The 20615-nt window shown below is 66.6% G+C and overlaps 1 protein-coding gene across 1 annotated transcript; it reads left to right on the forward strand.

The window, feature by feature from the left end:
- Positions 1 to 329: 329 nt before the first annotated feature.
- Positions 330 to 14152, forward strand: LOC115644109 (actin-like protein 6B; the record flags this gene model as incomplete). Its single annotated transcript, XM_030548218.1, has 10 exons — positions 330 to 488; positions 836 to 928; positions 1574 to 1680; positions 1847 to 1936; positions 2236 to 2297; positions 2484 to 2598; positions 3133 to 3213; positions 3617 to 3712; positions 13198 to 13230; positions 13889 to 14152. Coding segments are annotated over 10 exons (1100 nt in total), but the record flags the coding sequence as incomplete, so codon positions are not given.
- Positions 14153 to 20615: the final 6463 nt, after the last annotated feature.

A 20615-nucleotide genomic window follows, 5' to 3' on the forward strand; every position in this document is an offset into this window, starting at 1 on the left:
CCCAATCCACCCCAGCGCCCCAACATCACCCCTGATCCAGCCCCTGCACCCCAACATTGATCATCACCCCTCCGCTGTAAAATCACCCCAATCCACCCCCTGTGCCCAACTCACCCCCTGATCCAGCCCCTGCACCCCAACACATTCATCACCCCTCCGCTGTAAAATCCACCCCCTCCAACCACCTCACCCCCATCACCCCTGATCCACCCCTGCACGCCCCCCTCACATCGCCCCCCCCGTGCTGTCAAATCTCCGCGATCCACCCCCTGCGCCCGACCCCCCGGCCTGCCCCCCAGCGCCCCACTGCCGCCTCTCCCTCCCCGCAGTGGAACACCCGGCCAAGCGGGAGAAGCTGACCGAGCTGATGTTCGAGCATTACGCCATTCCGGCCTTCTTCCTCTGCAAGACCGCCGTCCTCACCGCGTATCCGGGGGGCGAGTGGGGGGCTGGCGGCGGGATCCGGGGGCTGGAGGACAGGCGAGGACGTGGGGGGCTGGGAAGGATCTGGGGGGCTGGAGGTGGGAGTGCGGCAATGTGGGGGCTGGGATGGGGCTGGCAGGCTGGAGAAGACATGTGGGGGCTGCAATGCGGGGAGCTGGGCAGGGACTGGGGGGCTATAGGGGAGATCTGAGGGCTGGGAGGAAGATGGGGGGACTCTGGCACGGGGTTTGGCAGCAGGCACCATGGGCGCTGTGGGGGGCACATGTAGGGCACAGAGAGGGGCGCAGAGAGCGGGGCCGACAGCGGCTACGAGGCGGGCGCCCGCTCCAGTGGCAGGGAGTTCCACTGACCCCAGGGACCGTCTTCCCCTTGACCCCCCCACGCCCCCCAGCTTTGCCACGGCCGCAGCACGGGGCTGGTGCTCGACAGCGGGGCCCCCACACCACGGCCATCCCCGTGCACGACGGCTACATCCTGCAGCAAGGGGGCACCGCCCGGCGCTGGGTCCTTCCCCGGCTCTGGGAGGGGAGTGGGGGCTGGTGGGTCAGAGCAGGGGGGGCTGGGAGCCAGGACTCCTGGGTTTCTCTCCCCAGCTCTGGGAGGGCAGTGGGGACTGGTGGTTAGAGCAGGGGGGGCTGGGAGCCAGGACTCCTGGGTTCTCTCCCCGGCTCTGGGAGGGGAGTGGGGCTGGTGGGTTAGAGCAGGGGGGCTGGGAGCCAGGACTCCTGGGTTCTCTCCCCGGCTCTGGGAGGGGGAGTGGGGGTGCGGGGGGTTAGAGCAGAGGGGGCTGGGAGCCGGGACTCCTGGGTTCTCTCCCCGGCCTGGAGGGGAGTGGAGGCTGGTGGGTTAGAGCAGAGGGGGCGGGGAGCCAGGACTACTGGTTCTCTCCCTGTCTCTGGGAGGGGAGGGTGGGGGCTGTGTGTGGTCAGAGCAGGGGGGGCTGGGAGCCAGGACTCCTGGGTTCTCTCCCCGGCTCTGGGAGGGGAGTGGGGGCTGTTGGTTAGAGCAGGGGGGGCTGGGAGCCAGGACTCCTGGGTTCTCTCCCCGGCTCTGGGAGGGGAGTGGGCAGAGGGGGGGGGGCTGGGAGCCCGGACTCCTGGGTTCATGCCCCGCTCTGGGGGGCTTCCAGGGATCGTGAAGTCGCCGCTGGCCGGGGATTTCATCTCCATGCAGTGCCGGGAGCTCTTCCAGGAGATGAACATCGAGATCGTGCCCCCCTACATGATCGCTGCCAAGGTGCGGTGTGGGGGGGTCTCTCATGGGGGCAGCCGGGCTGGGGGGAAAACAGGGATCCGGGGGGGGTTGATGGGCGGAGGGGTTGGGGGGATCAGTGGGAGGTGGGAGGCTCCGGGAGGGGAAAGGTTCACAGCTCTCCCCGTCCCATCTTTCTGCCTCCGCGCAGGACCCCGTGCGTGAGGGGGCCCCCCCCAACTGGAAGAAGAAGGAGAAGCTGCCCCAGGTCTCCAAATCCTGGCACAACTACACCTGCAATGTGAGCTGGGAGGGGGCTGGACGCCTGGGTTCTCCCCCCGGCTCTGGGAGGGGAGTGGGGGCCAGTGGTCAGAGCAGGGGGGGCTGGGAGCCAGGACTCCTGGGTTCTCTCCCTGGTGAGGGGAGGGGAGTGGGGGCTGGGGGGTCAGAGCAGGGGGGGCTGGGAGCCAGGACTCCTGGGTTCTCTCCCCAGCACTGGGAGGGGAGGGGGGCTGGTGGTTAGAGCAGGGGGGGCTGGGAGCCAGGACTCCTGGGTTCTCTCCTCCAATCAGTGACCCATATATCCTCCCGCTCCCCCAGGAGGTGATCCAGGATTTCCAGGCCTCGGTGCTACAGGTCTCCGACTCGCCGTATGACGAGCAGTGAGTGCTGGGTGGGGGCAGGACCCGGCGGGGGCAGCCCCTAGCTCTGTGGTGGGAGGAGGGCGGGGGCTGGGCTTTGCCAGAAGGAGGGGGACTGGGCTCTCAGCTTGGGGGGGGGAGTCTGTCAGGGTGGGGCCGTAGGGGAAGCAGTGGGGTCACTATCCCCTCTCTGCTCCCCCCCCGCAGGGTGGCCGCCCAGATGCCCACCGTGCACTACGAGATGCCCAACGGCTACAACACGGACTATGGGGCTGAGCGGCTGCGCATCCCCGAGGGGCTGTTCGACCCCTCCAACGTCAAGGTGAGTCCCCTCCTCCCAGAGCCGGGGAGAGAACCCAGGAGTCCTGGCTCCCAGCCCCCTGCTCTGACCCACCAGCCCCCACTCCCCTCCCAGAGCCGGGAGAGAACCCAGGAGTCCTGGCTCCCCCCCCCTGCTCTAACCCACCAGCCCCCACTCCCCTCCCAGAGCCGGGGAGAGAACCCAGGAGTCCTGGCTCCCAGCCCCCTGCTCTAACCCACCAGCCCCCACTCCCCTCCCAGAGCTGGGGGAGAACCCAGGAGTCCTGGCTCCCAGCCCCCCTGCTCTAACCCCAGCCCCACTCCCCTCCCAGAGCCGGGGAGGAACCCAGGAGTCCTGGCCCCCAGCCCCCCTGCTCTAACCCCAGCCCCCATTCCCAGAACCCTGCTTTTTAATCACCCCCTGCCTCAGTTTCCCCAGGGGGGCTTCTTGTCCAGGGTGGGTCGGGAGTTGGGGGGAGATGGTGGTGGTATTTAGCAAGGCAGAGGGCAGAAGAGCCCCCCATTAACGTCCCCCCCATTGTCTCCCCGACTCCAGGGCCTTTCCGGGAACACCATGCTGGGCGTCGGCCACGTGGTGACCACCAGCATCGGCATGTGTGATATCGACATCAGGCCGGTGCGTGCCCCCCCTCGGTTCCCCTGCCCTGTGGGTGTGGGGCTGGGACCCCTGCAACTGGAGTCACGTGGCTGGGCCGTGGGAGGGCATGGTCAGCAGGCGGGACGCCGGGGGAGATGGGCCCGTGGGGGAGACACTGGGGGAGATGGGCCCGTGGGGGAGACGCCGGGGGGGCAAGGGGGGTGGGACACCAGGGGAGGGGGGCCTGTGGGGGGAGACAGCAGGGGAGATGGGCCCGTGGGGGAGACGCCGGGGGGGGAGGGCGGTGGGACACCAGGGGAGGGGGGCCTGTGGGGGGAGACAGCAGGGGAGATGGGCCCGGGGGGGAGACGCCGGGGGGGGGAGGGCGGTGGGACACCAGGGGAGGGGGCCCCGGGACTAACCCTCTCCCCGGGACTCCCAGGGTCTCTACGGCAGCGTCATTGTGACCGGGGGCAACACCCTGCTCCAGGGCTTCACCGACCGGCTGAACCGGGAGCTGTCGCAGAAAACACCGCCCGTGAGTGTGGTGTGTGTGTTTGTGTAGGTTGTGGGGGGGTGTTGAGGGGTTGCTGTGGGGTGTGTGTGTGTCAAGGAGTTGCTGGGGGTTGGTGTGTGTGTAGGGGGGTTGGTGTGTGCGTGCGTGTGTGTGTGTGGAGCGGTTGCTGGTGGGGTGTATCAAGGGGTTGTTGTGGGGTGTGTGTGTCTGTAGAGGGGTTGTGGGTGTAGAAGGTTGTTGGCGGTTATGCTGTGTGTGTCGAGGGGTTGCTGGGGGGTGGTGGTGGGGTGTGGAGGGGTTGCTGTGGGGTGTGTGTGTGTCGAGGAGTTGTTGGGGTTGGTGTGTGTGTAGGGGGGTTGGTGTGTGTGTGTGTGTGTGTGTGTGTGTGTGTGTGTGTGTGTGTGGAGAGGGGTTGCTGGGGGCTGTGGGGGTTGTGTCTATGTGTGGAGAGGGCTGTGGAGGGTGTGTCTAGAGGGGTTTCTGTGGGGTTTGGTGGGGTGTGTAGAGGGTTGCGGGGGGTTTGGTGGGGTGTGTAGAGGGTTGCAGGGGGGTGGGGTGGTCTAGAGGGGTCGCTGTGGGTTGGTGGTGTGTGTAGAGGGTTGTGAGGGGATGTGGGTGTTAGAGGGGTTGGGTGGGGTTTGGTGGGGTGTGTAGAGGGTTGTGAGGGGCTGTGGGGTGTGTCTAGAGGGGTTGCTGTGGGGTTTGGTGGTGTGTGTAGAGGGTTGTGAGGGATGTGGGGTGTGTCTAGAGGGTTGCAGGGGGTTTGGGGGTGTGTAGAGGGTTGTGAGGGGATGTGGGGTGTGTCTAGAGGGGTTGCTGTGGGGTTTGGGGATGTGTGTAGAGGGTTGTGGGGTGTGTCTAGCGGGGTGCTGTGGGGTTTGGTGGGGTGTGTAGAGGGGTTGCTGTGGGGTTTGGTGGGGTGTGTAGAGGGTTGCAGGGGGCTGTGGGGTGTGTCTAGAGGGGTTGCTGTGAGGTTTGGTGGGATGTGTGTAGAGGGTTGTGGGGGTGTCTAGAGGGGTTGCTGTTGGGTTTGGGGATGTGTGTAGAGGGTTGCCGGGGGCTGTGGGGTGTGTCTAGAGGGGTTGCTGTTGGGTTTGGTGGGGTGTGTGTAGAGGGTTGCCGGGGGCTGTGGGGTGTGTCTAGAGGGGTTGCTGTTGGGTTTGGTGGGGTGTGTGTAGAGGGTTGTGAGGGGATGTGGGGTTTGTGTATCTGTGTGTGTGCAGTGCTGCCCCCTGCTGGCCAGTCCTGTGGGTGCGCTGGGCACTGGCCAGCCGGGGGCCTCTCCCCACCCCCCCTGTGCCCCCCCAGAGCATGCCCTCAAACTCATCGCCACCAACAGCACCATGGAGCGGAGATTCAGCCCCTGGATTGGGGGGTCCATCCTCGCCTCGCTGGTGAGTGCCCCCGGGGGGCAGGACACCTGGGTTCTCCCCAGCGTGGGGAGTGGGGCTGGGAGCCAGGACTCCTGGGTTCTCTCCCTGGCTCTGGGAGGGGAGTGGGGGTTGGTGGGTTAGAGCAGGGGGGCTGGGAGCCAGGACTCCTGGGTTCTCTCCCGGCTCTGGGAGGGGAGTGGGGGCTGGTGGTTAGAGCAGGGGGGCTGGGAGCCAGGACTCCTGGGTTCTCCCCCCAGCTCTGGGAGGGTGGGGGGCTGGTGTTAGAGCAGGGGGGGCTGGGAGCCAGGACTCCTGGTGTCTCTCCCCAGTGCTGGGGGGAGTGGGGGGCTGTGGTTGGAGCAGGGGGTGGGGGCTGGGACCAGGATCTGGGTCCTATCCTGGTCTCTTCTCCCCAGGGCACCTTCCAGCAGATGTGGATCTCCAAGCAGGAGTACGAAGAGGGCGGGAAGCAGTGCGTGGAGCGGAAGTGCCCCTGATGCAGCCGGCGCCCCCTGGCGGCGGGGCTGGGGGCCCCAGGGAGATCTTTCCTGGGGGTCCCCCTCCCCACCCCACGCTGTTTCCAACCATTGTGCTCACAACACCTTTGGCGGGGGGAGAGGGTCCGATCCCCCCGTCCCAGCCCCCCAGGGATTGTGCCGTTCCCCTCCCCCCGGTGTCCCTCGCTAGCTCGTTCCGTGGTTCGTTAACTGGGTCCGTTCATTTTCAGGGGTGCGAATGTGGCGTCTGGACCTTGGCCCGTAATAAATGTCCGAGAAGGAAAAAACCGTCCAGTGGTGTCTGCGTAAGGCTGCCTAGCCGTGAACGGAACCCAGGAGTCCGGGCTCCCAGCCCCCTGCTCTGACCACCAGCCCCCACTCCCCTCCCAGAGCCGGGGAGAGAACCCAGGAGTCCTGGCTCCCAGCCCCCTGCTCTGACCACCAGCCCCACTCCCCTCCCAGAGCTGAGGAGGGAACCCAGGAGTCCTGGCTCCCAGCCCCCCTGCTCTAACCCACCAGCTCCCACTCCCCTCCCAGAGCCGGGGAGAACCCAGGAGTCCTGGCTCCCAGCCCCCCCTGCTCTGACCCACCAGCCCCCACTCCCCTCCCAGAGCCGGGGGGAGAACCCAGGAGTCCGGGCTCCCAGCCCCCTGCTCTGACCCACCAGCCCCCACTCCCCTCCCAGAGCCGGGGGGAGAACCCAGGAGTCCTGGCTCCCAGCCCCCCCTGCTCTAACCACCAGCCCCCACTCCCCTCCCAGAGCCGGGAGAGAACCCAGGAGTCCGGGCTCCCAGGCCCCCTGCTCTAACCACCAGCCCCCCACTCCCCCCCCCAGAGCCGGGGAGAGAACCCAGGAGTCCTGGCTCCCAGCCCCCCTGCTCTGACCCACCAGCCCCCACTCCCTCCCAGAGCCGGGGAGAGAACCCAGGAGTCCTGGCTCCCAGCCCCCCTGCTCTGACCCACCAGCCCCCACTCCCCTCCCAGAGCTGGGAGAGAACCCAGGAGTCCTGGCTCCCAGCCCCCCTGCTCTAACCCACCAGCCCCCACTCCCCTCCCAGAGCCGGGGAGAGAACCCAGGAGTCCTGGCTCCCAGCCCCCCACTCCCAGAGCTCTGGATAGCATCCAATCGGGCCCCAGGGTGGGGGTCTGGCTTGCTTGGGGGTGGGGACTGACCAACGGTGTTTTCCCCTCTTAGGGGCAGCGGCCCCGATGGGGGCAGGGGGGGTTGCTAGGCGCTAGGTGTGACGGTGCTGCCCGGGGGGGGGCAGCTGAGGTCACTCAATGAGGGCAGACGAACCCCCCCAATGCGGGTGGTTGTTCCAACACTTCGATTTACCAGCCGGCCCAGGACAGCCCCTGTCGCAGCTCCCTGGTCACCCCAGTTCCCACCCCGCGGTTCCCCCCGAAGCGCCCGGCCCCAGGCCTCCGGCCACACACCCGCCGGGTGCGATGCTGCGTCCTGACCATCTCCTCCCGTCGGATCTAAGCAAAGTTCTTCCCCCCCCCCAAAGGACCAGCCGCACCCCCGGGGCCAACAAATCCCCGCGACGGCCGCTTCGTGTCAACCCAGCCTAAAGGGATCGGAGAGAGAGTTGGAGAAACGATCCATCTCCGGACAGACTCGAATTCAACTCCTGAGGTCCAGGCACGGCAGAGAGGGGCTCGTAGTGGCCAAAAGTCCTGTCCGAAACAGCCGAGATTCACTGTCCATCTCCGGGGCGGCTCCAGCCGGTGACGGGGGGGTCTCGATTCTCGTGCTTTAAGGTTTCCCCCTCTTGAAACCCAAAGCAGCTGGGAGATGAGGCAGGCTCGTGGCCCAGGGTTTTGGTACGTTTCCGGCAGCCTTTCGGCCTGGGAAAACAATCGGCTGAACTCCCCGGGGGAATGTATCCGGCCCAACCGTTCAGATCCAGGTGACCACAAGAACCGCAGAGCGTAAGCCGGTTTCAACGGACGGATCCTCGGAAATGTGAATCTTCCCTTTCCGATCTTCCAGTCCACGCTCTAGCGACAGACAAGCCTTGTTGGCCGCCGTCCCAAGCGCACAGCTCCCCTTCTCCCTCTGCCAAAATTGGAGTTTAGAGCCCTGGTCATCTCCAGATCTTCCCACCCGTCCTGCGCCGGGCCGCTCCGTCGACTCTTTCCCACCCCGTCCCACCTTTCATTGTATTAGACTCACAACGTCACGCTGGGTTCTTTGCATTTCCTGCCCCACGGGCGGCTCTGACCTTTGGGGCTGAGTGGGGCGGGTTCGCCCCCCGTCCCCACCTGCCTTATCTCCTTCTGGGGGTTCCCTGGACATTAACCCTTCAGAGCTGAGGCATTCGCCTGCCCCACCCCACCAGGGGGTAATCACCTGCCTGCCCCGGCCTGGGGATTCATCTCCCCTGCCCCCGCCCCATGGGAGACCCTCTGAGCTGGGGAAAGGGGGTTGGGCTGCTTGCTCCCTGACCCACATACAGCCTCTCTCCCCTGGAGTAGCCCCCCAAGCCATGGCGCTGGATGTCAGCTATTCAGTGAGTGACCAGCTCAGGCTCTCTGCAGACTCTGGCAGTGTCACCATGCTGGTGACACCCAGGGCGGTTCACACCTCTCCGAGCGACCGGCTCAGGCTCTCTGCAGACTCTGGCAGTGTCACCGCGCTGGTGACACCCAGGGCAGTTCACACCTCTCCGAGCGACTGGCTCAGGCTCTCTGCAGACTCTGGCAGTGTCACCGCGCCGGTGACACCCAGGGCAGTTCACACCTCTCCGAGCGACTGGCTCAGGCTCTCTGCAGACTCTGGCAGCGGCACCGCGCCGGTGACACCCAGAGCGGTTCACACCTCTCCGAGCGACCGGCACAGGCTCTCTGCAGACTCTGGCAGCGGCACCGCGCCGGTGACACCCAGGGCGGTTCACACCTCTCTGAGCGACCAGCTCAGGCTCTCTGCAGACCCTGGCAGCAGCGCCGTGTCGGTGACACCCAGGGCGGTTCACACCTCTCTGAGCGACCGGCTCAGGCTCTCTGCAGACCCTGGCAGCGGCGCCGTGTCGGTGACACCCAGGGCGGTTCACACCTCTCCGAGCAACCGGCACAGGCTCTCTGCAGACTCTGGCAGCGGCACCGCGCCGGTGACACCCAGGGCAGTTCACACCTCTCCGAGCGACCGGCTCAGGCTCTCTGCAGACCCTGGCAGCGGTGCCGTGTCGGTGACACCCAGGGCAGTTCACACCTCTCTGAGCGACCGGCTCAGGCTCTCTGCAGACCCTGGCAGCGGCACCGCGCCAGTGACACCCAGGGCGGTTCACACATCTCCGAGCAACCGGCTCAGGCTCTCTGCAGACCCTGGCAGCGGTGCCGTGTCGGTGACACCCAGGGCAGTTCACACCTCTCCGAGCGACCGGCTCAGGCTCTCTGCAGACTCTGGCACGCACCGTGTCGGTGACACCAGGGCAGTTCACACCTCTCCGACGACGGGCTCAGGCTCTCGCAGACTCTGGCAGCGGCACCGTGTCGGTGACACCCAGGCGGTTCACACCTCTCCGAGCGACCGGCTCAGGCTCTCTGCAGACCCTGGCAGCGGCACCGTGTCGGTGACACCCAGGGCGGTTCACACCTCTCTGAGCGACCGGCTCAGGCTCTCTGCAGACTCTGGCAGCGGCACCGTGTCGGTGACACCCAGGGCGGTTCACACCTCTCCGAGCGACCGGCTCAGGCTCTCTGCAGACTCTGGCAGCGGCACCGTGTCGGTGACACCCAGGGCGGTTCACACCTCTCCGAGCGACCGGCTCAGGCTCTCTGCAGACTCTGGCAGTGGCACCATGTCGGTGACACCCAGGGGTTCACACCTCTCCGAGCGACCGGCTCAGGCTCTCTGCAGACTCTGGCAGCGGCACCGTGTCGGTGACACCCAGGGCGGTTCACACCTCTCCGAGCGACCGGCTCAGGCTCTCTGCAGACTCTGGCAGCGGCACCGTGTCGGTGACACCCAGGGCGGTTCACACCTCTCCGAGCGACCGGCTCAGGCTCTCTGCAGACTCTGGCAGCGGCGCCGTGTCGGTGACACTCAGGGCGGTTCACACCTCTCCGAGCGACCGGCTCAGGCTCTCTGCAGACTCTGGCAGTGGCACCGTGTCGGTGACACCCAGGGCGGTTCACACCTCTCTGAGCGACCGGCTCAGGCTCTCTGCAGACTCTGGCAGCGGCACCGCGCCGGTGACACCCAGGGCAGTTCACACCTCTCTGAGCGACCGCTCAGGCTCTCTGCAGACTCTGGCAGCGCACCAGTGTCCGGTGACACCCAGGTGCAGTTCACACCTCTCCGAGCGACCAGGCTCAGGCTCTCTGCAGACCTCTGCAGTCGGCACCATGTCGGTGACACCCAGGGCGTTCACACCTCTCCGAGCGACCGCTCAGGCTCTCTGCAGACTCTGGCAGCGTCACCGTGTCGGTGACACCCAGGGCAGTTCACACCTTCTCTGAGCGACCGGCACAGGCTCTCTGCAGACCCTGGCAGCGGCACCGTGTCGTGACACCCAGGGAGGTCACACCGTCTCCGAGCGACCGGGCTCAGGCTCTCTGCGACTCCTATCAGTTGGCACCGTGTCGGTGACACCCAGGGCGGTTCACGCCTCTCCGAGCGACCGGCTCAGGCTCTCTGCAGACCCTGGCAGCGGCACCGTGTCGGTGACACCCAGGGCGGTTCACACCTCTCCGAGCGACTGGCTCAGGCTCTCTGCAGACTCTGGCAGTGTCACCGCGCTGGTGACACCCAGGGCGGTTCACACCTTTCCGAGCGACCGGCTCAGGCTCTCTGCAGACTCTGGCAGCGGCACCGTGTCGGTGACACCCAGGGCGGTTCACACCTCTCCGAGCGACCGGCTCAGGCTCTCTGCGACCCTGGCAGCGGCACCGTGTCGGTGACACCCTAGGGCGGTTTCACACCCTCTCCGAGCCGGACCAGGCTACAGGCTCTCTGCAGACTCTGCAGCGCATCACCGTGTCGGTGACACCCAGGGCGGTTCACACCTCTCCGAGCGACCAGCTCAGGCTCTCTGCAGACTCTGGCAGCGGCACCGTGTCGGTGACACCCAGGGCGGTTCACACCTCTCCGAGCGACCGGCTCAGGCTCTCTGCAGACTCTGGCAGTGGCACCGTGTCAGTGACACCCAGGGCGGTTCACACCTCTCCGAGTGACTGGCTCAGGCTCTCTGCAGACTCTGGCAGCGTTGCCGCTTGGCTTGGGGCCGGGGCTGTCGCTCGCTTTATGGCCCAGTTCCTCAGCTCGTTATCAGCTTGGTTTGATGCCAGCAGCCAGGGCTGCTATGGCAACAGACGGAATACACCCTGGGGCAGAAGGGCATTGATGTTCATGCCATCCCTGGCTCTGGCTCTCCGGTCGCCTGGGTTCCCTAACTCAGCTTGACCCCTGTACGATCTCTACCCGCCCCTCTCGTGCCTCAGTTTCCCTGCCTGCCCTCGGGCTATGGCATGGCTGCGGGGCAGGGGCCTTGCACGCTGGGGCCCTGGCCTAGCCTGCTGGAAAGGTGACCTATGGTGCCTGCCCATCAGGGTAATAGAAGTGATGTCGGCCACTAGCCTCCAGTGGCAGGGAGTCCCCGAGGCCCTGGGAGGGGCGGCAGGGAGTCCTGGCTCCATTCGCCCCAGGCACCTGCTGTCAGGGGCTGGGAAGGGGGGAGCTGAGAGCCAGGACTCCTGGGTTCTCTCCCTGGCGCTGGGAGGGGGGTGGGAGCTGGTGGGTCAGAGCTGGGGGCGGGGGTCCCTCTGTCTTTCTGTAATGCTCTTTGCAGATTTCCAGCAAGCGTCGGCCCTAAATCAGGCCCGGAGCCAGGCCCCCTCTGGGGGGTGCTGGCCCCGGGGCCTTGCCCCTCTGACGTCAGCCGGGTGGCTGGTGAATAGGGGGTTGGCCGGGGAACCCCATGCTGAGGGCAGGAATCCTGGCTTCTTTGTCTCCCTGGGCACCCCCCTCCCCACACTCCCAGCTCAGTGGGGGGGGGGGAGGCAGAGTGCTTTTATTTTTAGCCTTTTGGGGGGTGGGTGGGGACAGGTCACGGCCTCCTGGCGTCTTCACCAGGAGCCTGCGTCAGCGGGTGACGTCCCGTTGGCACGGTGGGGGCACAGGAACCCAGGAGTTCGGGCTATCCCCCTGCCCCCCTCTACGCCCCTCTCCCCTCCCCTTCCAGAGCTGGAGAGAGAACCCAGGAGTCCTGGATCCCAGTCCCCACTCCCGTCCCAGAGCCGGGGAGAGAACCCAGGAGTCCTGGCTCCTAGCCCCCCCCGCTCTAACCACCAGCCCCCACTCCCCTCCCAGAGCCAGGGAGAAAACCCAGGAGTCCTGGCTCCCAGCCCCCCTGCTCTAACCACCAGCCCCCACTCCCCTCCCAGAGCTGGGGAGAGAACCCAGGAGTCCTGGCTCCCAGCCCCCCCTGCTCTAACCACCAGCCCCCACTCCCCTCCCAGAGCTGGGGAGAGAACCCAGGAGTCCTGGCTCTCAGCTCCCCACTTCCCAGCCCCTGGCAGCCCCCGCTTCCCTGCCAGGCTGGGTTTAGTGGCCTTCTTGCTAGTAGGAGGCCCTGCCCACCCCCCCAGCAGCCCCACACACAATGGCCCCGCTCGTCCCCAGCTGGGCCGCAGGCGGGAGGGGGGTGTGTGTGTGGCATGAGCTGCCCTAATCCCCTCACGGTTTAATTAGCCCCCTGGGCTCGTTAATCCAGGGATTAGGCTGTTAATTAAGAGACAGGTGGGGGGGAGGCAGGAGTTTAGGGCAACTCTCAGTTGTCTGGGCCTGTGTTGAACTCCCAGCCTGACCCCCCCCCACACACTTTCTGTTAGGGCCCAGCACCCCACAGGGGACAGGCCCCAGGCCTCATTCCCCCACCCCAACCGGCCCATCCCTTAGTGGCTGGAAGCCACATTCCCTGCGGGCCACTGGCTGGTCTCTGGGGCAACCCTCTCCCCAGTGGAGTGACGCAGGGGCTGGCCCTGCTCTGCCCCCCGGATGTTTTCCGGCCCCACCAGGTTACCCCGTGTGATGGCGTTAAAGGGGGCTGGAAGGGGGGGCGTGAGGGGCCCAGGGCGCTGGGGAAAAGGGCATGAAACCGCCTTGGCTTGGAGAAGACGGGTGGCAAGCGAAATAATACATGGGGGGGTTGGGGGGGAAGCCCAGGGCTGGGCTGGCAGGGGCTGCAGGTTGGGAGTGAGGGGCACCGGCAGGGCTGGCAGGGGGCAGGGGCTGCGGGTCGGGAGTGAGGGGCACCGGCAGGGCTGGGGGCTGCGGGTCGGGAGTGAGGGGCATCAGTCTGTTTCCAGACCCCCCCCATTCACGTAACTCATCACCCCGACAACCCGGGAGCTGCTTCGCCTGCACAAAAGCCCCCTGCCCCAGTTCCCTCTTCCCGCCGCCCCCTCCTGCCCCAGTGGGGGGGCGGGGATCTGTTGCCCTGGGTGATGCATCCCCGGAAGGGGTGGCTTGGGGGGCACGTCACCACCTTGGGGCCCCTTATACAGCCGGTGCCGGGGCAGGGGAGAAGCCAGTGGGACCCAGACACCCGGCCGGACCCCCCCGGCACCTGTCACACACTTGGGGACCATGCAGCCTTCGTCCACCCTGCTCATCATCCTCCTTCTCCCCCAGCTCGCCTCGCCGGCCTCCCTCCGGCACCCCAAGGTAGGTACTGGGCTGGGGAGAGAACCCAGAAGTCCTGGCTCCCAGCCCCCCTGCTCTGACCCACCAGCCCCCACTCCCCTCCCAGAGCCGGGGAGAGAACCCAGGAGTCCTGGCTCCCAGCCCCCCCTGCTCTGACCCACCAGCCCCCCCTCCCCTCCCAGAGCCGGGGAGAGAACCCAGGAGTCCTGGCTCCCACCCCCCTGCTCTAACCCACCAGCCCCCACTCCCCTCCCAGAGCCGGGGAGAGAACCCAGGAGTCCTGGCTCCCAGCCCCCCTGCTCTGACCCACCAGCCCCCACTCCCCTCCCAGAGCCGGGGAGAGAACCCAGGAGTCCTGGCTCCCAGCCCCCCTGCTCTGACCCACCAGCCCCCACTCCCCTCCCAGAGCTGGGGACAGAACCTAGGAGTCCTGGCTCCCAGTCCCCCTGCTCTGACCCACCAGCCCCCACTCCCCTCCCAGAGCCGGGGAGAGAACCCAGGAGTCCTGGCTCCCAGCCCCCACTCCTCTGACCCCCCCAGCCCCACTCCCCTCCCAGAGCCAGGCCGTGTCCCTGCACCAGGGGTACCCGGGAGCTGGGATATAATCTGGGGGGGGCTATCTCCGTGCCATGTGGTCTCCTGCTTTAATGGGGTTCCCTCTTTCTGCCCCCCCTCCCAGACTCTGGCTGACTTGCTGGGCGCTGCCCCAGTCTCCGCCGATGTTCCTGCGCCCCCCAGGCCCCGCGGCCCCCTGGCGGGAAGCCGCACCCAGCGCGACAGCCCCGAGCCCCCCTCCCTGGACCCGGCCTGGGCCCGTTTCTTTGCTGACTTCATGAGCTGGCAGAGGAAGTTCTGGGGCCGGACCAGGAAGGCGCCGACACTGCAGGGCTGTTTCGGGATGAAGCTGGACCGAATCGGGACCCGCAGTGGGCTGGGCTGCTAGTGCCCCAGGTAGGAGCCAGCAGCGTCCAGGGGCGAGGAGTTCCACAGGGTAACAGCGCCTGGCCCTGGCCTGGCCTGTAAGGATTGCTGTGCCCTCCGCCTGCCCCCAAGAGCCTCCCATAAGTAACCCCCTGTGTTGCCCCATGGCCCCAAATTCACTTTCCCCTTCCCGCCCCATCTGGGATGGTGGCATCCCTGCAGAATCCAGGGGCATGGCGTTCCCCAGGTTAACGCCTGCCTGGCCGCGCCTGGTGGCGGGTAGTTCCCCAGGTTAACGCCTGCCTGGCCGGGTCCATTGATGGGTAGTTCTCCAGGTTAATGCCTGCCCAGCTATGCCTGGTGGCATGTAGTTCCCTGGGTTAATGCCCATCCAGTAGCGGGTAGTTCCCCAAGTTAACACCTGCCCAACCAGGCCCCGGTGGCAGGTAGTTCCCCAGGTTAACACCTGTCTGGCCGGGCCCAGTGGTGGGTAATTCCCTGGGTTAACGCCTGTCCAGCCACGCCTGGTGGCGGGTAGTTCCCTGGGTTAATGCCCATCCAGTAGCGGGTAGTTCCCCAAGTTAACACCTGCCCAACCAGGCCCCGGTGGCAGGTAGTTCCCCAGGTTAACACCTGTCTGGCCGGGCCCAGTGGTGGGTAGTTCCCTGGGTTAATGGTTGCCCGGCCACACCTGGTGGTGAGTAGTTCCCTGGGTTAATGCCCATCCAGTAGCGGGTAGTTCCCCAAGTTAACACTTGCCCAGCCGGGCCCCAGTGGTTGGTAGTTCCCCAGGTTAACGCTCGCCCAGCCGGACCCTGCAGTGGGTAGTTCCCCAGGTTAACGCCTGCCCGGCCACACCTGGTGGCGGATAGTTCCCTGGTTTAATGCCCATCCAGTGGCGGGTAGTTCCCCAGGTTAACTCCCACCCGGCCGCACTGAGTGGTGGGTAGTTCCCCGGGTTAACGCCCGCCCAGCCGGGCCCTGGTGGCGGGTAGTTCCCCGGGTTAAAGCCCACCCAGGGGCGGGCAGTTCCCCAGGTTAACGTCCCCCTGGCCACGCCCGGTGGTGGGTTGTTCCATGGGTTAATTAAGCCCCCTCCTTTGACTTGTCTGCAGCGATGCTCAGGTAGTCGCCCTCCTACGGCAGGGGCCCTGCAAGCCCCTCTCCCCCTCTAATGCCACCGCTGTGCCCCCCCTGGCCCCTTGCCCGCCTCTGGGGCACCAAATCAAGTGGCTGGGAGTTCCACAGGTTAACAGTGTCCCCCCCACCTCCACCGAATGTAGCTTGGTTTCCCCTCTGGCTCAGGATGCAGCCCCCCCCTCCCCGCCACCCCATAACTTCACCCTCCTGCACCCCACGACCCCTCCCCCGAACCTCTTCGCTTTCTCTCCTAGGTTTCCAGCCCCTGGCCCAGCACAGCCCGATGAGGCGACGCCGGACACCCGGATTAGTAACGCAGCCCCCCCCCCGCCCCCTCTGGGTTTGGAGGGGGGGGCCAAGGATGCCTGGTCTATCCCCACCCCCCACCCCGACATGGGGAACGTAGAGACAAGGGACCCCTCGCCCACCCAGCGAGAGGCTCCTGCCACGGCTCGGAAATCAAATAAATATTAAAAATGAGATCGATTTTCCTTCCTTTCTATTAACGGGCTTTTAGTTCTGGGAGAGAACCCAGGAGTCCTGGCTCCCAGCCCCCCCCGGTCTGACCCCCTCCAGCTCCCACTCCCCTCCCAGAGCCGGGGAGAGAACCCAGGAGTCCTGGCTTCCAGCCCCCCCTGCTCTGACCACCAGCCCCCACTCCCCTCCCAGAGCCGGGGAGAAAACCCAGGAGTCCTGGCTCCCAGCCCCCCCCTGCTCTGACCCCACCAGCCCCCACTCCTCTCCCAGAGCTGGGGAGAGAACCCAGGAGTCCTGGCTCCCAGCCCCCCCTGCTCTGACCCACCAGCCCCCACTCCCCTCCCAGAGCCGGGGAGAGAACCCAGGAGTCCTGGCTCCCAGCCCCCCCGCTCTAACCACCAGGCACCACTCCCCTCACAGAGCCGGGGAGAGAACCCAGGAGTCCTGGCTCCCAGCCCCCACTGCTCTAACCACCAGCCCCCAGTGCCCTCCAGAGCTGGGGAGGAGACGAAAACCCCAGGAGTCCTGGCTCCCAGCCCCCCTGGTCGACCCCCCCCCCAGCCCCACTCCCCTCCCAGAGCCGGGGGAGAGAACCCAGGAGTCCTGGCTCCCACCCCCCCTGCTCTGACCCACCAGCCCCCGCTCCCCTCCCAGAGCCGGGGAGAGAACCCAGGAGTCCTGGCTCCCAGCCCCCCCTGCTCTGACCCCCCCCAGCCCCCACTCCCCTCCCAGAGCCGGGGAGAGAACCCAGGAGTCCGGGCCCCCAACCCCAGTCCATTTTGGAGCCATTTATGTGCAGTACCACAAACTGCCACGAGGTGGCGGTGTTGCTCCATTTTTGTGAGGCAGGCAGCGCTGGCCCCAGGGCGGTGCTAGGGGCCGCTGTGGGGCAGGGAGCGGGGCAGGGGCTCAGCAGGGGGCGCTCTCCCCTGGCAGGCAGGGCTGACCCCAGGGCAGCGCTAGGGGGCACTGTGGGGCAGAGAGCGGAGCAGGGGGTCAGCAGGGGGCGCTCTCCCCTGGCAGGCAGGGCTGGCCCCAGGGCAGTGCTAGGGGGCGCTGTGGGGCAGGGAGCGGGGCAGGGGCTCAGCAGGGGGCGCTCTCCCCTGGGAGGCAGGGCTGTCCCCAGGGCAGCGCTAGGGGGCGCTGTGGGGCAGGGAGTAGGGCGGGGGCTCAGCAGGGGGCGCTCTCCCCTGGCAGGCAGGGCTGGCCCCAGGGCAGCGCTAGGGGGCGCTGTGGGGCAGGGAGTGGGGCAGGGGGTCAGCAGGGGGCGCTCTCCCCTGGCAGGCAGGGCTGACCCCAGGGCAGCGCTAGGGGGCGCTGTGAGGCAGGGAGCGGAGCAGGGGGTCAGCAGGGGGCGCTCTCCCCTGGCAGGCAGGGCTGGCCCCAGGGCAGTGCTAGGGGGCGCTGTGGGGCAGGGAGCGGGGCAGGGGCTCAGCAGGGGGCGCTCTCCCCTGGCAGGGGGCTGGCCCCACGGCAGCATTGGGGTGCTGGGGGGCAGGGAGCAGGGGTGGAGGCAGCAGGAGGTGCTTTTCCCTAGCAGGCAGGGCTGGCCCCAGGGCAGCGCTAGGGGGCGCTGTGGGGCAGGGAGTGGGGCAGGGGGTCAGCAGGGGGCGCTCTCCCCTGGCAGGCAGGGCTGACCCCAGGGCAGCGCTAGGGGGCGCTGTGAGGCAGGGAGCGGAGCAGGGGGTCAGCAGGGGGCGCTCTCCCTTGGCAGGCAGGGCTGGCCCCAGAGCACTAGGGGGCGCTGTGGGGCAGGGAGCGGGGCAGGGGCTCAGCAGGGGGCGCTCTCCCCTGGCAGGGGGCTGGCCCCACGGCAGCATTGGGGTGCTGGGGGGCAGGGAGCAGGGGTGGAGGCAGCAGGAGGTGCTTTTCCCTAGCAGGCAGGCCTGGCCCCAGGGCAGCGCTAGGGGGCGCTGTGGGGCAGGGAGTGGGGCGGGGGCTCAGCAGGGGGCGCTCTCCCCTGGCAGGCAGGTCTGGCCCCAGGGCGGCGCTAGGGGGCGCTGTGGGGCAGGGAGTGGGGCAGGGGGTCAGCAGGGCTGCAGCTCTGGGAAATGGGGCAAGGGAGATACGGGGGGGGGGTCGGGGATGGTCAGTGCCAAACCAAGCCAGGTCAAAGGTAGATGAGCCCCTCTTCTGGGAAGGGGGCAACGGGTGAAGGCTGGTGCCCCTCACTCCCGACCCGCAGCCCCTGCCCCCCCCCCCAGCTCTGCCGGTGCCCCTCACTCCCGACCCGCAGCCCCTGCCAGCCCAGCCCCTCTATTTACATTCCCAGGCACAACTCCATAAACTTTCCCTTTTAAAGATCAACTCTCCCCCCAGCCCCCCGCCGCGCTGCAGACACATCTGGAAATGGGGGAACATCTGGCACTGACTCCATGAAGCACGAATGTAGTGGAGGGGGCTGGGAGCCAGGACACCTGGGTTCTCTCCCCGGCTCTGGGAGGGGAGTAGGAGCTGAGGGGTTAGAGCAGGGGGGGCTGGGAGCCAGGACTCCTGGGTTCTCTCCCCGGCTCTGCGAGGGGAGTGGGGGCTGGTGGTTAGAGCAGGGGGGCTGGGAGCCAGGACTCCTGGGTTCTCTCCCCGGCTCTGGGAGGGGAGTGGGGGCTGGTGGGTCAGAGCAGGGGGGCTGGGAGCCAGGACTCCTGGGTTCTCTCCCCAGCTCTGGGAGGGGAGTGGGGGCTGGTGGGTTAGAGCAGGGGGGGCTGGGAGCCAGGACTCCTGGGTTCTCTCCCCAGCTCTGGGAGGGGAGTGGGGGCTGGTGGGTCAGAGCAGGGGGGGCTGGGAGCCAGGACTCCTGGGTTCTCTCCCCGGCACTGGGAGGGGAGTGGGGGCTGGTGGTTAGAGCAGGGGGGCTGGGAGCCAGGACTCCTAGGTTCTCTCCCCGGCTCTGGGGGAGCTGAGTCCATAGGTCAGACTGTCCATTGTCCACAGGGTGGGGCTTGGACTGGGTGGCAGCTTCCTTCCTCCCCCCCCACCCCGCTTCCTGTTCCTGCCCCAGCTGCTGGGGGTCACATAAACAGCAGCTGCTGAAAAAAGAACCCCACCCTCTTCCTAGAGCCGGGGAGAGAACCCAGGAGTCCTGCTCCCAGCCCCCCTGCTCTAACCACCAGCCCCCACTCCCCTTCCAGAGCCGGGGAGAGAACCCAGGAGTCCTGGCTCCCCCCGCTCTAACCACCAGCCCCCACTCCTCAGGGCCAGGGAGAGAACCCAGGAGTCCTGGCTCCCAGCCCCCCCTGCTCTAACCACCAGCCCCCACTCCCCTCCCAGAGCCGGGGAGAGAACCCAGGAGTCCTGGCTCCCCCCGCTCTAACCACCAGCCCCCACTCCTCTCTCAGGGCCAGGGAGAGAACCCAGGAGTTCTGGTTCCCAGCCCCCCAGTTTAGTGTCTCACCGATCGCACTGTGCCCCCCCCCTACCCAACCAACATACAACCCCCCCCGTCGCATGAGGGGGTGGGGCTGGACCATGCCACTCCCCCTCTGAGGCCCCCAGGTGAAATCGACACCCCCCATGTGACACCTCAGTCCACTTCCTTAGAGAGCTGAGTGAATCCCACTTTATTTAGGGGGGCCGCGGCGGAGACACCCCAAATTCACCTCGTCTCAGGGGAGAGGGGGTGTCTGATACCCCACACGCTGTTCCAGCTTGGGGGGGGGGCGGAAATTACCTCCCCCCCGGGTTAAATACCCCTTCAATATGAAGGTGATGACCTCACCCCCCCCATGTCCTGCCACGACGACATCATGGCTTGATGACATCACGGGCCTGCAATGATGACATCATGGGGCTCCTGATGTGGTGACATCACAGCTGACCCTGGTGACATCACACGGCAGTCACTGGGGATGACGTCACCCCCTAGCTGTCCCAGGTCTATGACATCACTGGGCAGCCATGACATCACCGCTGTCCATAGTCACTCTTTGGTTTCATGGCGTAGGGGGGCAGAGACAAGTTTATAGCCCCCCAATGGTGTGGGAGGGGCCTAGAGATTCAAGTAGATGCTGGGGGGGTCTCCCCCTCCCGGGGGACCCCCTTATTACATCACTGCCCATCAACTATTTGCGAGGGAGGAGGCTTCTGGTGAAAGGGTGGCCATCTTGCTCCCCAGTGGCCATCTTGGATTTCCCACCAAAGGTCGCCTGACTTCGGAGACCACCCAAGGGCAGCCATCTTGGTCTCCCCAACCAGTGGTGGCCATCTTGAGACCCCCCTGACCACCAATTGGGGGCCATCTTGGGAAGCTGACGGAGTCTTGAGGGCTGCCTGGCAACCAAGCAAGAGCGGTCCTCTTGGGATCCCCAAGCAAGAGCAGCCATCTTGGGAGACTGAAGTGCGGCCATCTTGGCAGTTGACCGAAGGGCCCGTCGGCCATCTTGAGTCCCCCTGAGCACCAACGGGCGGCCGTCCTGGGAACCTGAGGGGGTCCTGAGGGCTACCCGGCAACCAAGAAAGAGCAACCCTCTTGGGAACCCCAAGCAAGAGCGGCCATCTTGGGAGACTGAAGTGCGGCCATCTTGGCAGTTGACCGAAGGGCCTGTCGGCCATCTTGAGACCCCCTGAGCACCAACGGGCGGCCGTCCTGGGAACCTGAGGGGGTCCTCAGGGCTACCCGGCAACCAAGAAAGAGCAACCCTCTTGGGAACCCCAAGCAAGAGCGGCCATCTTGGGAGACTGAAGTGCGGCCATCTTGGCAATTGACCGAAGGGTCTGTCGGCCATCTTGGGACCTGCGGCCATCTTGGAACCATCAAAAAATAGCCCCCCCCAATATTCTCTCTGCTCAGATAGACAAAGTGCAGGCCCTGAGGGGTTATGGGGGGCAGGGGTCCCCCAAGTTCCTGGTTCAGGACCTGCCCTTGCAGTGAA

This window comes from Gopherus evgoodei, unplaced genomic scaffold, assembly GCF_007399415.2.
Source record: "Gopherus evgoodei ecotype Sinaloan lineage unplaced genomic scaffold, rGopEvg1_v1.p scaffold_88_arrow_ctg1, whole genome shotgun sequence".
NCBI classification, from domain to species: Eukaryota; Metazoa; Chordata; order Testudines; family Testudinidae; genus Gopherus; species Gopherus evgoodei.